Source organism: Sylvia atricapilla, chromosome 24 (assembly GCF_009819655.1).
Source record: "Sylvia atricapilla isolate bSylAtr1 chromosome 24, bSylAtr1.pri, whole genome shotgun sequence".
Lineage (NCBI taxonomy): Eukaryota > Metazoa > Chordata > Aves > Passeriformes > Sylviidae > Sylvia > Sylvia atricapilla.
In genome coordinates, this window is record NC_089163.1 from 6,644,478 (window position 1) to 6,662,167 (window position 17,690).

Consider the following 17,690-nt stretch of genomic DNA (forward strand, 5'->3'; position numbering starts at 1 on the left):
CATCTTCTGGGGTTTAATGGAACATGTCTTAGGAGTGAGATTTCCTTACATAAGAGCTGGGGCACCACTCAGCCAAGAGAAGAATCACAGATAAAATGAAGAAGATTAAGCAGCTACACAAACACTGATGTATTTAAGAGGCAAAAATCTGTATACAGTCAAAACAACCTCCCAGTTCCCCTTCCAGACAGGTAAAATAATTTGCGTTTTGGAAGCATCTTGTGTGACAGATGCATAAAGGAACGGAGAGCTGGAATGGAGCCTGTGCTGTGTGTATTCTGGTCACCAGTAGAGCCAAGCGCAGCAGCAAACGTGCAAGCTGGAAAGACAGAATGAAATCCTGATAAGATCAACTGATCAGAAGAACTTTTTACCTTGCCTTCCAATCCCACTTGTAAGAAGATAAACTAATGGGAAGGTATTTGTTTCTAGATAAGGTTATCTATGTCAAACTCCGTAGGAATTTCAGCATCTGTTACAAATTCTGATCTTATCAAGATTTGTTTTAAATTGCAAATGCCAAAGCATCCCCATGTTTAGGGCTCAGATTTGCAGAGTTCCAAGCTCACCTTGAGACCCAGGAAACCTGACAGGTGCCTGGACTGCCAACTACTCATTTCCAGGGACATAGCCCCAAACCAGTGAGGCCTAAATCAAGCACAAAGCAGTCAAACACAGAGTAAATTAAATACAGAACAGGATGCAATGACCCAGAAGAAACAAACTGACCCACATGTGAATGCAACTAAAGCACCGCCCTTGAAATACAAGTCTCTGTGCCCTGAAGATACAGCTGAAGCATTGCAATGAAGTGACACACAATAATTCAGAGTGGGGATAAACTAATAACAGGCTTAATTTCATATTTGATACCAGTGTCCAAAAGGATTTATTTTTCTCAAAAAGTAGTTTTGCATAAACTGGTTTCCCTGCATTTTTTTCAAGACCCTGCTGTTTTGGATCAGATGTATTTGTATGACTCAACTTCCCTGTGCTGTCAGACTGGATTTTTTTTCATGCTGCTGCCTCTCTCTGTTGAATATTCCATTATTCCCACCCCAAATCAGACTACTATCCTGCAGAAAACTTAAGGAATGCTAAAATTATGTCAACTGCCTGTTACTATTTAATAAAAATTGCTAAAATCATAAAGTTATAGTGCACAGTAACTCCCTACAATCACCACATGAAATGCCAGGAAAGTATTAACCCAGCTGGTTAATACTTCCCAGTCCTGTTCTTTTCCAGCATGGCAATGAAATTGTTGACACTGTTATTAGGTTATCCCCAAACAAGGATCCACAGCTCACAGGCTCAGAGTGACTGTCTAGGGATGCACAAGGAGATGATGTTGCTTTGCAGTAAATCACACTCACCAGAGAGCGCTCCCAGATCAACTGATGCTCAATCTCACAGCTGGCAAAGCACTTGGGTAGAAAGTATTATAAAGCAGAAAACAAAAATCCTTATTTTACAGTACCCACCACTGCCTTACAGAACTGCTTTGCCTTAAGGTAAAAATCAAAAACATTTAGAGGCTGCTCAAAACACCCTGGCATTGAAAAGTATGAATGTTACCTATGGATTTGTGCTTTTCAATGGATTTTTCCACTGCCATTGATCTGATCACAACATCCTGACCAGCCTACTCAGATGACAAACAGATAAAAGAGATTTTGACCAAAATTAAAAGTAATGCTAGAAAACACACTGTGTGCTCAAAACTTCAAAAGACTAAATTCTGTCATGAACAAGAGTCCAATACATTACACAACACACAGCAACCACCTCCAATCATTGCATCATTGACTTAGCAACATGAAACAAACCTCAAGATCAAGACTTAAATTATCAAAATATGGTTGTTGAGCAATGTAACTCCCCTGCCCACCCTCACTGGTCTCCTTCCCATCCCTTTTGTGGGACAGGTACTCTTGCATGAAGGGCATTTTATTCCAAAACTCCTCTGCAGAGAACGAAGTAATGGCACTGCAAGAGCTGCCTTAGTGCAGCAGCAGCAGCTGAAAAGAGGGGATAAAATCAGGATTTATAAATGCCATCAATTTTGTGCTCCCTCATTCCCTCATTCCATAAATGAAATTACAGTTCTGCCTTGGTGCCAGACTCATCTCGGGAACCAGCATTTTATGAACAGTCAGATCTGCCTTTCTGTAATCTCACATAATATGGGATTTAAAACTGACTCCTGACATAGCCTCAAAACACAACCTGAGCTTCAACCAGAAAAAAACCCACCAGAAGCTCATGCTGTATCAATGAGCTGAGGAACAGCGGTTCATTAGCAATGTGGTTTCATCACTTACAAACCCCAAAAGGAGGATTTTTGTCCTCAGATGGGGAGGATTTTGTCCCTCAGGTGGGACTTGGAGGCTCTTGCAGCTGAACTGTGCAGGACCTGCCTCACTTCTGCTTTCAGAACAACTTTCTGCAATTGATTTTTCCTCGCTCTTCCCACGCGAAGAAGGTACTCAGAGTAACATCAAGCATTTGTTAAAGGATTCCTGCAAACAAAGTCTGTCTTAAACCAAGCTGGATTTAATCCTTAATTGAATTATTCTGGTCAGTTTGAAAGCTTAGAGCTGCAGCCTTGTCTTTTCCCTCTCCCTAGGAGCACCCAACCCACATCCAAGAGTGTCCAGCTGACCTTGTACCCTGAATGCCATCAGCAGTGACTCAGGGTCTGATGGCTCCTGTTTTGAGAAAGGAATATTGAGGGTTAGTCCAAGGAAGTCATTAACACAGATCATATATAGCTTTTTTGGTTAATAAGCAGTGAAAAGAAGGATCTGATTTGCAATAACATTTATTAATGGATAAATGTACATATTTACAAAGAAAAATCTGAGAAAAAATACAAAACCGAAGAAGTGTTCCAAAAGAGAGCATTTTAGGTAAAAAACAAAGTGTTTCTAGTCCCCACAGACTGATCCAATAGGACTGTCTACCATTGCTAAAAGATCCCAAAGGGGCCCAAACCAAGGCCAGTCCTTCCTTCCAGCCCCACAAACCACAACTGATGCAAACAGACACAATAGGAACCACCTCTGTCATGTTCTCCAGTGTCACCCATGAATAAGTACAGCCCAAGGAGTTTCTGCATGAATCCATAACCCTTTTTTGGGCTGAATTTATCCAGAAAGCTTCCTCCCTCATCCTACAGGTCAGAACAGGCACCATTAACTCATGACAAGGAAAAAAGAAAACCCAATAAACCAGTGGAACAATTCTCAGAGTGACAAATTACTGACACTGATGTGAAGTAGAAGAATTTGCACATAACCTTTAGGATCTGGACTTGATAATCCTTTGGGTCCCTTCCAACTCAGGGTATTTCATGATTCTATGTTAACCTTCCCAGGAGCCAGTGGTACAGCCAAGACTCATTCCTCCAAACACGAACTACTTCCCTTGGTGCTGAGGAAATCCATCTCTCCTGATTATTTCAGGATAGGAGGGAGATATGGAATACCTACTCTTTAGGGTCATCACTAGTTACTGGACAAACCACAAGAGAGGGGAGCCAGTCTTGGCTGAACAGTGCCCTGACTGAGCTGCCCATGGAGAGTCCTCACCTTCTATCACCTCCGAGTGAGGCAGGATGTGGGAGGAGATGCAGCCAACACCCTCATTTATCTGCTCCCTTTTACCAGTTGAAAAATAAAAAAGGCAATTTTACAGCAATGAAGACCTCAAGTATCATCACACACAGAGCCCCACACCCAAGCACAGCCTCAGAGCTGAATCAGAGTTCCAAGCTATTGGCTCTGGCGCATCTGCTGCTTCAAAATACTGGTGTCCACCTTTTTCTGAAGTAAGAACGCACAAGAAACTCCCGTGTGTTTTAGGTGGTGTTCAGAAGAGCTGGAATCCAGGTAAGGAGATTCAGTAAGCGAGTGTGGAGCCAACTGTCAATATTGCAATCGGAAGCACTGAACCCTCAACAGCTCCCAATGGGATCCTACTCGTGAGCATCAAATACTTGAGTGACCACACCACAAAACACTGGGCAAAACTGCTGGCAGATTTATCCTGCCTATGTCACCAGCATGCCGGTCAACAGAATGCCATTTTCTGCAGCAGGTTACATTGGAAAAACAGGATTTCTCATGCCCACCTGGATGAGTTAACATGCTGCAGACACTTGCAGCTTCCCTGCAGGAGGGATAACTCAACTCTCCCTCACTCACAGCCTGGTATCACACCAGCCAGGCTGAAAAGGGTGTGTGAAACCCTGTGTCAATGGGTGCTGGTGTCAGGGCAGGCAAGTTTGTTCCTGAGGAAAATAGGAGCAAAGTACATGTATTGGTTCCTTTACAGATCCCCTGAGATCTCAGCCCTTAAACAGTACTAGAGACAATCAGCTCTTGCTCTGCACAGGGATGACAGCATATCATCCTCCTCTCGGTGCTCATCCTGCACAGACATCACGGGAAAAGGGGGAAACCACAGCACCAAGGTGTAAAAGATATGGAACATGCACAAACGGGATACATAATGTACAGGAATGAGACCTTATGCAGATTGCCATGAACTGTCACTCCCTTTGCATCACAAGCAAACAGGGAAAAAAGCAGAAGAGTGACTGGGAAAGGGGCTATAGCCCAGCAGGCACATCCCTGGGGAGTTGGACAGATGAGGTTTCTGTTCCTGGTAAGTTATAGGCTTCCTCTGTCAGGAGGGATCATATCCACCTGGATGAATATAGATAATTGGCCTCTAAACTGCCAGAGAAACAGAAAGCATTTGTTCAATTTCTTTATACTCTGCAATGATAACGGGTATATAATCCCAAAAATGTTCCTGAGTGTTCTCAGAGTGTAAAGTTTCCAAGGTCTTTTGCTGATGACAATCAGCCTTATCTCAAGATTAAAAAAGAGAGAAAGAGACCGTTTGAATTAAAGAGTTACAGAATTGAGTAAAAGTGACATAGCCCATCTCTTACCCCACTGGGATGAGACACCCTGAGCACTCTGGTCTAAGGTTGCTATGGGCAGAAAGTTTTAGACTTGAAGTTCTTTAGAAATAGGTGACAGAGCTACAGAAAACATGGCTTTGCCAAAACCACCAGTGGGGCGTCCAAGTTCTTGTCACTGGATCAAAAATTCAGTAAATTCAGCAGTGCTCACCACAGCATCCCAAGCAGTGATCCTGAGCAATGGCTTTGGGAAGGACGCACCTGTGTGTTCAATCTCCAGGAAATACGGACAGAAAATGGACAGAGAGATCCAAACAACTCCTGTTTCTTTCCTCTCCATGCCAGGGTGGGGAGATCAAACAATCCCTGTTCTTCTCACAACTGTTACCGTATTGGGAAGGAGATGCAGGCAGGGAACGCCAGCCACAAATATGCTGACTTCTTCCATCCTGCAGTTTCTGCACAGCACATGGCACCCCAGCATCCTCCCCCATCTCCTCTCCAGGGCCCAACTCAGCCCATCTTCCTAAACTCTACAGAAAATACGCTGGCGTCCAAGTGCATTCCAAGGGATGCTCCAAGGATTCAGGGACAGAACCTGCCAACACCCTCCTTGCACACCAGTCTATGCCTGGATGACAACAACCCTCAGACTTCTACTCTTCCTAGTGCCAAAGGCGGAAGACTGTGTATTAAAGGCAGTGTATTAAAAAGGGAAGAATATTTTCCAATGAAAAATCAGCATCCTCACAAAACAAAATCCTAAAGGCACAAACTGGTGAACGAATCGGAGCAAGTTACAAGAGGAATTGGAAAGGTTCCTGTGGGATTAAAACAAAGGGTTTCACTAGCAACTTAAGTTTCTGAGACAGCATTCAGAACCTCAGGCTGTACATTGAGAGCATGAGGTGGCTCCAGTGGTCCACTACACCCCATGGACCCTCACACCAGACAGCACATGCCATTTCTGCCTTATGCCTTCAAGCTTATCTGCTTGCTTCTTAAATAACACTATTTACACAGATACAGATCTAGAAAGAGTTATAAATACAGGTATTTATATATATCCACACATTTTAGTCCATGTAATAAAGGCCTGCTCCTTTCTTTTCCATGCTGTTGGAGCAGCTGCCACCACTGGTGACACTGGGGGGTGTTCTCAGAGTGACTGTGTCCAGCCCAATCCTCCAGTGGACACAGGAGAACACAGATTAGTGCTGAAAGGAGCTCAGCTCCTTTGCGGGGGCTCAGCTCAGCTCCATAGTTACTATTTACAGAAAAGAAACCCCTTAGACATGAAGTCCCACCTTCTCTCCAGCTCACAAACCAGCTCTGCTCCATCCAGCTCAGCTGGAGCCTGTACAGTTCAGCCAGAACAACTTGGATAAATATCATCCAGACACTTACATTGTAGGCAATAAACAACAACCAGCATGCAACTGTTTGGTTAAAGAAGTCAAAAACAATCAAGGGCTTTAACATTAGAAGTGTGTCCTGATGTGGCCAAGCCAACATGCCAACAGAGGGAATGCTCATACACACCAGGTAACTCCATCCCTGCAATCTGAGTAAACATGCATCAGTTAGTTCCACACAAATTAAATAAAACACATCCCAAGTGCACCAAGACCATCGGATTCTGAAAAAATTATTCATCTATGTTTACAATAAGTATCTCCTTGCAATGGATGGGTTTTTTCCTATAACACTATGTATTTTCTTGGATATGAGAGCAGGGGTGGAGAGAGAAGCTGGGATGCTTTGTCAGAGGCTTCGCCTACCAGGAAATGAAAAGGTGACCCTGTCCCTAAGTTATTATCAAGAGCAGCAATGAGAACCAGCATTTTTATTTAAATGCCAATCTGAGTTTCCTAGAAATTGAGTGGTTATGGATTAGATTCCAGTGTTCCTCCTAGAGAGTCAACCTCTTGTTGCCCACAAAGGCTGTAGGCTCCCTATGCCTGGAATTGTTCAAGTCCACATTGGACAGGACTTTGAAAAACCTGTTCCAGGGGAAGGATCCCTGCCCATAGCAGGGGCTGGAATGAGATGATCTTTATGGGCCCTTCCAATCCCAAACCATTCCAGGATTCTGTGATTCAGCAAATTCCTGTAAAGCCCCTTTTAGATCAGTGTCAAATGCTCTTCAGCTTGTAAATATCTTACATTTAAAACAAGCTTAAAAGCAATTCTCCAGGAATTCCTATGGGAAGTATTCAGGGGCTTAGCAAATCAGACTCTCCTCCCATGATTTCCTCCCCCCATCTGCCCTCCCACAGCAGTTGGGAACACAGTTAAAAGAATTTGCTTTTGAACCATAGAAAACTTCAGAATGGACCTGGCAATCCACAACCACTCCTGCCAGGTCCCATCACAGCCACACAAGGACATACAGCGGGATTAACACAACAGTCACAGGGCGTCCCTCCCTGGGACAGTGAACTACAGAGATCAAAGACCAGGACAAGGAAGATGCAGCAGAGACTACAGCCAAGAAATTCAGGAGCTTTGGTCTTGAGGTTTCAACATGACCCTGTTGCCACTCAGAGAAAGAGCAGCCACCAAACAGTCAGTGCTATGACCAGGAGAAAGGACATCATAAAGGGAATATGTGGAGAAGGAAAAATGCTAGCGTACAGCTGACACTTTTTGAGTGATTTCTGGTCTTCTGGGATTGCAATAGAAACCTTTGGAAGAGTTGCTTCACTTGCTGGCCGGGAAAAGGCTGTCTCAGTAGGTATCTCCTGCTTTTTTAGTTTGTCTTCATTCTGTACTAACAGAGGCCGTTCCCGTGTCTGCTTTCATGGTAGAAGATCAAGAAAGACAGAGAGAGATGAACAAAAATGACAGATGAGAAGTGCCCAAAATGACACTTGGAGATGTGCAAAGCATTAGGGCAGCTGTTCTCAAAATAAAATAAACTGCCCTGGGGAGCAGAGCTGCTGGTGGCCTGGGTCACACCAGCCCTGGAGCTACAGAACCATGTTCTCTCTGCAGAGCTCATCAACATCTGCATCAGGATCATGGGTGTTTGGTGCCTGCCCTCCCAGAAAAGTGGATGCCCATAACCTTCCAGACTGTTCTGGAACTGAAATTATGAGAAAAAAGTTTGAGGCATTTGAAACAGGAATGGTGCAGTACAAAATGTGGTCTCTGACAGCTTCCTATAGTGCCCTTAAAATCCAGCGTTTGGAAAATCCCACAGAACAGCCAGACTGCAGAGCAGAAACAAAATGCTTTTCCAAAGTTCTGACCAGAGTATCAAAATTTCGACTGGTTTGAAAATTCTATTGAACAAGTGAAAAACTGTAAATCTTAGAAATCCCACACATGGAACAGGCAGGGTGGCAGTAGGAGCAGTGCAAACTCCTGGAATTTTGCTCTGTGTTTTAGCATTTTTGTTTCTGGAGTCTAAAGAAGGATAAAAATCCAGAATGAGTAAATCAGCACACAGAACCATGCAAAGGCTTCAGCACTTCTGCTGAAGAAAGGAAAGATTGTGGGAATGTTGCTGTTCAGTAACTCTGCATCCCTTTAGTTTGCCAGTTCTGGTCAAACGCAAGTGTGCTTAGGAGAGGAAAAACTTGGCTCTAAGCTCCCTCAGCTGAGCCAACCTCCTCTGGTCAGTGCGGTATTTTGGGACTGGTTCTTTGCACACCCCTAAGTGATGAGAATTTGAGAGAAAGTAGCTGGGAGTCTGGGCAGCAAAAGAAAATATAAAATGCAAGAGTAAAATGATCATTAAAACAACAACAACAAAAAAAAGGAAAGAAAGACAACATAAAAAGAACAGGGAACAGTTAAATTTTCAGAATTGCTTTTGTCTCCAAATACATGGTTACATTGGTCATGCAGCTTTTTCGAACCAGCCATGCACCAAAATAAGCAAAAATTGAAAGCTGCAAAAGCTGCAGCAATGCCAAAGTCCTCTGGGGGTGTGTTACAAAACTACTTCTTGTAGCCAAAATAAAAATGTTATCCAGCAGCTGCCGTTGAGATTTTGCTCAGTGCCATTGCAATAGCAAGTCTGGTTCAGAAGCACAGATCAGAGCAGCAGCTTTACCTCAAGCCCACCAACCTGTCTCTCAGAAGATGGGACAGTGACTTTCTTGACCTGGACACACAAAGCGTGTTAAGGTTCAGTTGGCTCATAATAAAACATACAGGAATAGCAGAAAAGCGGCCCCTGGCAAAAAACCCTTTGACCACTAAGGCAGGGTAAAGGTACCATTGTGAACAGAAACAATGGCTTCCCACCATGATGTACCGTCTTTAATTACCATCTGATTTGTGATCCTTCAACACATGCAGGTGAGGGAAAACTTTCTCCCCAGTCAGTGCCTGGGGAAGAAGCACTTCTGGAAGTTCATAGCAGGACATGGCCACCTCAGAGTGTGATCACTTCAAAGAGGACCAGATTAAGAAGGAACTTCCAGAAATGCAAATCCAGGGCTGACACCAATTCTGCAGTGCTGAAGACCCACTGCAGCCTTAGATGGAACAAGCCCACACCATCCAGCTATGATTACCAGCAACCTTCCAAGGTCTTAGTGTGGTCACCTTGCAAGAAATTCTTCATAAAACCAAGAATAACATTCTTGAACTGCAGTTGTGGAGCTTGAGAGCCTCTGTTCTGTCCCACCCACATCCTAAAAACCACTGGGCACTGTGAGCAGAGCTCTGCTGCCCACATTCCTGGGGAATCTACACTGAGGCTCAGCCACAAAGAACAAAGTCTAACCATCTGATGTGTTAAACGACTATCCCAATAATAGATTCTTCTCAGAGAAGCTGTGGCTGCCCCTGGATCCCTGGAAGTGTCCAAGGCCAGGCTGGATGGGGCTTGAAGGAACCTGAGACAGTGGAAGGTGTCCCTGCCCATGGCAGGAGGGGCACTGGATGGAGTTTAAGTTCCCTTCCAACACTGGGTGGGGTTTAAGTTCCTTCCAATCCAAACCATTCTGAGATGCTGCAACAACCAACCCTGTTTAAGTTCATTCTGGGGATCTCATTTCTCTAGCAGACAAAAAAAAGCCCTTTAGCTGTCCTGGCTTTACTCCAAGATTTGAACAGCCTGTAGAAAACTTGGTGTCAAACCCCTTGTGCATGTCAGAATAACCCTCCATCCACTGCAAGATTATTTCCTGATTAATGCATCTGCCTAGTTTGAACGTGAAATACGAGTTCATCTGCAGGGCTGTGGGAAGGAAGTGGAAAAACTGGGCTTTCAACCAGGAGAGTCTTCAATTGCCACTACTAGCAGTCAGGATGCAATTTTTCTGTTGCAATAAAAAATTGCATTTACTTCTTAAGAAACTGGTTACCACAGGCACTAACTACAGTTCTACTCACAGGCTCCAAATCTGAACCAGTTACCACCAGTATGACACAGAGGTGTCCGTTAGCCAAGAAGAAACCAGTTGGTGACTGATTTTTCCTTGTAAATTTACCTTTTTAAGGAAATTAGCAGAGAAACTGTGAGTGTATGTGGTTATTAACACACAGTTCCTGGAAGGAAGGAGATTCCCATCGTGTTTGAACAGCCCTGCTGTGGCCACCTGAGGAGTCTTCTCGAAGTCTCCAGAGCAGATCAGCACCTGGAGTTCCTAATGCAAGTCTAAATCCAGTGACATACCAGATTAACTGGAGGATAAAGTGATTTTGGAAAAATCACCCCATCTCAATGCTCCTCTCCTGAGTTATCTGTCATGTTATCTCTGAAGTAATAATTTAGGCCTTCGGATTTTGGGTTTGCCGGGGTTTTTTCCACATTTTGGGGAGATCCAGGAATGAGCCAGTCCCCAAACCAGCCATGGGAAGTGCTCTCTAGCATCACACTGACAGCAACACTAGGAAAAGCAGCATCAACACCAGTTAATGAATTCTTACATCCTTCTTTACCAAAAAATCATATTTTTTTAGATACTATGACTAAAGCTTTGATTCTCTCAGAGAACATTCTACAAGTTAATGCTAACTATTAAAACGGAAAACAAGAAGAAGCTAAGGGGAGCTGAATCCCACACTGCAGTGCTGCCCCTTGGAACAGCCCATGCCAAGGTACTCACTCCGTCCGCTCCTGTGGGGATCTGCCCATTGACGTTGAGGCTTCGGAAAGGGGAGTGGGTGGACAAACGTTTGTCCCACTCACTCGGCCGAGGCTCTGGGACAGACTCCATGAAGTTCTTCTTCAGCTCACTGATGTTGGCATGATGCTTCTTTATTTCTTCCTGGGTCTTATCTAGATCCTATCAGCAAAAGGACAGGATAAGTGAAGGGACATGGAGAGATCCAGGACTGGCTAAGCTGTGCTTAGCAAAGCTGCATTCAGCAGAGCTGCTGACAACTTCCCAAACTGTGCTCACACTGCAAACACAAAAAGGGAGCATCCTCTCTCCTCTTTGATTAATTGGGATAAACTGCAACTCTGGAATGGGGTGCCCTCCAGCAGCAAGACATGCCATTGGTTCATCTCAAGCCACGCCAAACCAGGTGACAGCCGAGCTGGAATATTATCGATTTTCCCTCAAGTGGATTTTTTGAAGTTGCCAGACTATGTTTCTTTGGGTTATTTATTTTAGCATCTTTAAATTTTGTGGTTTTGGTTTCCTTTCCCTCTGCTAGCCTGAGTATTTCAAGGTATTAATACAATTGACGATAAAGAAAATGTTTTCCCAGTTTTATTTACTCTCTTCATACCTGTTTCTCTTTTATCCTAGCAGAAATTATCTTTGCTTCCAGAATATCCCCATCACCATTTTTTCCCCTCCCTCTCATTTCATCCCTCCAGGAGCTATCATAGGAGATTTTAGACTTCAGACACAAAGATGAGATGATTTTTTTTTTAAATCAAATTGAAAATTCATTTTATGCTGGATCAGTTAAGAAACTTCTGCTAAATTTTTTTGTCCAGAAAAAGTCACATTTTAACTCTGTGATGCCAGTTTATAGCATAAACTCACAGACTTAAAGGCAAGTCAGCTTGTTAAAAATAGTTCTTCCTTGCAAGCAAAATAGAGGCTGTAGAAAAAAAAGCTTTTGCATAAGCCAAACAATAACTTTTCAGGACAGAGCCAAAAAGCACCAAGAAAGGGGGAAATCAAGGTCAGTGAAAGCATCACCAGGAAATCTCCGTTTTTGTGGTTTTATTTGTTACTCAGCCCATCAATTTTAGAAGACGGGACAGCAAAAGCATCCTTCAAAGAGGGCCCTCCCAAAAATCTTCATTCCTGCAGCTCACGCAGGACACACCACCCTTCCCTCTCCACAGGGCTAAACCCCAAATGCCTCTTTAAAAATATTTACTCTTTTTGGCACCGTTCTGGGGGGAAATAACAAATTTTGGATCCTAGATGAAAGTGTAAGGCAAGTGCCTGTTAGGTAGGAAAAAACCAGCAGAAATCAGTCTGCTGTGGATTCTGGAGTAAATCCCTGCCTGGTCCAAGAACCCTACAGCTGCTCCTGGCTAGAGAAGAAAGAAGAACCACCTTGGCTTTCCAGCATTGCACAGGAGCAGGGCCTGGGAGGGCTGGCAGAGGACCCAAAGCCACGAGGAGCTATGTGGAGCCAGGTCTGGGAACCAGCTTGCTTAGCATCACCCTTTTCCTCCTGATTTTCCCCTTCTGCAGGAACTTGGTGCATGTGGAGCGACAGCAGGCTTTCAAGTAAAATCAATAGGCAGCTTCAAGAGGGTGAGGTCTGCCAGGAAAACAACTGATCTGCCAAGTCCATAGATTAAAAAAATAAAGGTAATAAAGGGGCTGAGCTTTAGGTCACCCAACAGGTCAGCCCTGTTGTAGGGGAGGGCTGGAGCACCTGCAACTGAACTGTGGGGAGTGGGGACGGAAAGGGCTTGAAGGTAAGTACTGAGCTGATAGGAAAAAAAGAGGTTAGAAGCAATGACATAACTCTGTTTAGGGTTGGGGAATTGGAGCTGTTTGAGTTGGGTGAAAAAGCAACAGGCATGGTCTTCAGAGGACTCCGGCGGTGGCCAAACTCTGCCTATCACGTGCAGACCCTACACTTGTGACTCAAAGCTCTACGCTGTAGCACTCAAAACCCAAAAAAACACCCAACCCACTCTTCCCAAAAAAACCCATAACAAAAAAAAAATTGAAGATTCTGATGAGGAGAAGGCACTTAGTACACTCCACTTTCAAGAGATACCACTAGGGAAACCCTACAAGCTGCTGGTGCTGCAAGTTTGAGTAGAAACACGTAACACAGGACCAGAGTATCAGAAGCCACAAAACATCTTCCATAACAGAGTGTATTAAAGAAAATAAAATATATGATTGGCATGGTCTGTTCTGAGACTGAGCTTAGGTGAAACCAAGTGGAAAGGACTCTCAAATCCAAAGGGAAGAGCTGTAATGTGGAGGGATGAGCAGCCACCTGTGACCACTGAGCTCTCTATCAGATCCAGAGGGACCTGGCACTGAGGCAGGATGGGGCCCAAGGGTGGTGAGATGCTGCAAGGCCAGGAAGGGCTGGGAGGATGGTAAAGCTGCAAACACCACTGCAGCATCCAAGAGAATCCCTTCTGCCTGAAGCAACATAGATATTCTGGTGGCCTGGACACCACAGAGGTGACAATTTCATGGAATCCTGAAATGGTTTGGGTTGGAAGGGAACTTGAAGCCCATCCCATTCTCCCCTTGCCCTGGGCAGGGACTCCTTCCACTATTCCAGGTTGCTCTAAACCCTGTCCAACCTGGCCTTGGGACACTTACAGGGATGGGGCAGCCACAGTTGCTCTAGGCAGTCTGCCCCAATTTCACCAGCAATTTATGCTTTGTATTTTCACAGATTGGCTTTTCCCTCAGGAAAATAATTTGTTTCAAACAGTAAAAAACCAGCCAATGAGCCCCCTACTACAATCCATGACCGTCTGAGGAGCCAGCAGGTCCCAGAGCAGATCTGAGCACTGCCAATCATGTATTTTGGGGAGGTATGAGAAAATGAAAGTCAGAAGAGGAAGAAGGAAGAAGGTCTGCATATCATCATGTTTACTGTCAACATGCAGAAGCATAATTAAAAAAATCAAATCAAAAGGTCTTTCATGCAAGAGCATGCAAAAACAAAGGCAGGAGCAGAAGAGGAAGTTCAGCGCAGATGCAGAAGGTTTAGCAAATGCAACTCAAAGAAAGCTTCAAGTTCATACAAACCTCCAACATTAAATTGCTATGCCTGATATAAATGTTTTCACCATCTAGCCTCTTTGATCTCTTCTGTGAAAATGAAAGAAAAGGGGGAAACAAAACAAAACAAAACAAAAAAAGGCACAAAAAATTAAAACGTTGGTCTTGCAGGATTGGTAAATTGGCAAATTAAAAAGTTAACTCAAGGTCGGGAGTGCAGCACTGTGGCAGCATGGGGTGGGAATTCCCGCTGGGAATGGGGGTCTGGCTCATGGAGAATGGGAGATGGAATGAGCCCTTTAAAGAGACAGCTCCCAAGGGACCTTGGTGCCCAGGCACAAACAGACAATTCCTGATTTTCTGTGGAAGCTTTAAACAGTCACCACACCACATTCCTGAGAGATGGAGGCCCATCCCTGAGCTCCAGGCTGCACTGCCTGGGGGGACTTTTTATGAGGTCTCAATGTGCACATCAAATGCACCCTAACCACTTTCCCACCTTGGATGTTATTACTTACTTAATACCAAAAAAGCTTTGTCCTGATTTTTGTTTCGCATTTCCTGAAATGCAGGCTACATTTAGTTTTGAACTAAATTTGTTACAGAGAAGAAATTTCGTAATTCAAACCAAGTGTATTTCTTTTCAACATTCAATGTGCATAATTTCAGCTATCAGGCTGTCTATGGAACAAAAAACTATTAATTTCCAAATCAAGTATTTGATAGTTTAAAGAAAACCAACACCCCAACCCAAAGCCCATGAAGAAACTGGAGCACTGTCTTTTTAAACAGGTTACAGATGCATGGATGATATGGCAAATTTGGCCAGTAAAAGGGTAAAATGGCTAACCTTCCTCATTCTTATCAGCTCTTCCTCTTTTTCTGCAGGCTGCTGCTGTTGGGTAGTGATAAAAAAAAAAAAAAAAAAAAAAAAGATGTTGGTTCATTTAACTATGCTGAACCTTGTGGGGGGAAGGGGAAAAAAAGTGTGAGCAACCTAAACTGAATTGTTAGCACAAACCTGGGGCTGGGCACCATTCGTGGTGGGGACTGTGACCTCAATGTGTGTTTTTCTCACCTACATTTAAGAAATAAATTGGTAAAAACATTTCTTGTTAGTAGATTTGTTTCAAGAAACCATTTAGCTTCCAAACACAACTGCATAAAGTTGGTTTTGAAGTGCTGGAGTAACATGCAAAAACCAACATGCAGCCCTGGGCAGGGGTTAATGACATGGCAGCTCCCCAGCACTCTGTTAGTCAACAGCATATTAAATAATTCCTCCTGCTTGAGAATTATTTGTATTTGAAACCAGTGTTCTCCAGCGCTTCTGAATAAGGGCTTCCCACTTGCATTAGGCTTGGTCAGGCAATGTTTTCAAATGACATTTGCAGCTGGATCTCCCAGTGAATATCCAAACAAAGTAACATGCTCAAATTAACACAGACCTTCTCAAAACCAGAAATTATTGGTTATATCACAGGTATTATGTTGGCAGGGGCAGTAAGAAGAGACACAGCTACAAAACCAAGCCTAACATCACAAATTAGATTCTTTCCTGTCCACAAGTAAAGATTGTCTTAACACTCTAAGGGAAGTATTTTAGGGAAACTGGATTGCCAAGTACTCTGAAGGCAAAACCATCAGAGGGTGTTAAAAGAAGTGCTGTAGCTCCACTGGATAAACTGTAAATTTGGTACATTCAAATCCACAATTTCCACCCACATCTATATTTAAAGGGGGGAAAAATCCAATGTTTTAAGCATTTAAGAAAAAACCTGTAATAAGTAAGATGAGCTAAGTAAAATTTCCTTGTTCCATGTAACATGAGGGAGGGGAGCAGCTGGGCAAGAAGAGCAGGGCAGGATCTCTGTGCTCTGATTCCCACCCCACAGTGCCAGCCTGAAGTTCCCTTCAGCAGTTTCATTTAAAAGTTACTGTTCACACAGGCCATGGAATTTTTTGAAGCAACTGCCCTTTCTTCACCTCCCTCTCCAAACCTTAATTAATAGGAATCTTCCCTGGAGACGCTCACAAAAGACCCACTGTGTGATATGCTTAGAATTATGTGGTTCCAGGAATGCTGAGAACAGATGAATTTTTTAGTAATGTGAAAATTGTGTCTCAAGGCAAACATTTCTGCTGCACCACTACAAGGTCTCAGTAAGTCAGTAAGACCTGCTTAATATTAAGGACACTGTAGTATCAACAACAATTTTGCACATTATTTTGACTTATTAGAACAGCACACAAGTATCAACCCCAGCAAATAACTACAAATAACATTTGTAGAAAGATAAATAATGGTTAAAAATACTGAATTTAAACAATAAACTCCTCAAGGTCTCACCAGTGCTATTTTCAATTAAGAGTTTTAGTCCAGTTTGCAGCACTGTATTACCAGCTCTCCCAGCAAAAGCCTATCAAGGTGAAAAACCTTCCAGTGCTGGACTACAGACCAGATCCATTATCACTGATTTCTCTGAAATTCCCTCCTGCTGTCATACCAGGAACCAGGGGTCACAGCCTGGCCACGGCTGAGCTCTGAACTCTGATTCCATGATCGTGTGCAGCTCTTGCCAGTGTTCTTAACCATCTATCAGCAGGCCGCAGTTGCTTTGACTACAACCACCAAAACCCAGCTGCCTTGGAGTTCCTTCTTCCACCTGGAATGTCATAACTGGGATTTCCCTGGCACACAGACCCCTGTGCTTGCTCCCACCAAACAGTGGGGAGAGGGATAAAGCCCTCATCTCCCAGGACAGAGCTGCTGCTTTGGGATGACTTCTTGAGCAACGCTCCAGCTCAGCTGTTCCAAAGAGACTCCGCTCTGACCTACCCTTGAGGCATCCACTGGCTCCTTGGGTTTCTCTGGTGGAAATTCTTCACGTCTCACATCAGATTTTGCTGTTTCCTTCCCTACTTTAGATGTGGCCACATCCTTCACGTCAGACTTAGTTGAGGCTGGCTCTGCAGGGTGGCTTTGAGCGATGGCTGGGGCTGAAGTGGGCCGGGGACTCCGCTCTGGGGTTATCACAGCCACTGCTAAGGATGGTGGACAACAGGAACAAGGTTCAGAGCAGGTAACTTTTCAAAGGACTAGGCAAAGTCTTTCCAAATAACAGTACTGTCATTTAAAAAGAAAGGGAGAAGGAGGAGGATGGAAGAAAAGGGAAAAGAAATAAAGATGTTGAGCAAAGCAGCTTATGCATTTAGTACAGGGGAGTTGAGATTATTTTCCTTATGGTTTAAAAAAAAATTCAAATAAAACCCCACACCAGATGGTTTACAAAAAGCAAGCTTGCACTCTGCAGAAAAGCCACACCAGAAAGGCAAATCTATTTTTGACATTCTGCCATGGATTTCTGGGTCCTTCACACACAACTGACACGGGCTCCACTCCAATGCAACTAGAAACGACAGAGTATGAGGAGTTCTGTACTCATGGGCATCTCCTCAAGCAGAAACAGATGGCTCTGGAAGAGAAACACAGGCTTTTCGCCCCACCCCCAAAAAACAATCAACAACCATTGCTCTAGAAAACTTCTCAGCAACTTCCCAGTGGGTTTCAAGGCAGGCTGGGGCTGTGTGTCCCAGCTGGGTATCTTCAAGGC

At 43.9% G+C, this 17,690-nt stretch overlaps 1 protein-coding gene across 39 annotated transcripts in view; it reads right to left on the bottom strand.

Annotated features, from left to right (window-relative positions):
* EPB41 (erythrocyte membrane protein band 4.1) overlaps positions 1 to 17,690 on the bottom strand; it is a 95,656-nt gene that overhangs the window by 11,845 nt on the left and 66,121 nt on the right. For 20 of the 39 annotated variants that reach the window (XM_066335226.1, XM_066335242.1, XM_066335255.1 and 17 more), the window contains 6 exons: positions 16,916 to 17,121; positions 15,098 to 15,154; positions 14,927 to 14,971; positions 14,104 to 14,166; positions 11,005 to 11,184; positions 9,015 to 9,050 (listed from right to left, as the gene is read on the bottom strand). In XM_066335226.1, coding sequence (XP_066191323.1) covers positions 9,015 to 9,050; positions 11,005 to 11,184; positions 14,104 to 14,166; positions 14,927 to 14,971; positions 15,098 to 15,154; positions 16,916 to 17,121 — 587 coding nt within the window. Of the gene's footprint in view, positions 1 to 2,808; positions 7,732 to 8,999; positions 9,051 to 11,004; positions 11,185 to 14,103; positions 14,167 to 14,926; positions 14,972 to 15,097; positions 15,155 to 16,915; positions 17,122 to 17,690 lie in introns of those variants that run through there. The other 19 variants (XM_066335246.1, XM_066335239.1, XM_066335257.1 and 16 more) reach the window with 10 other exon arrangements.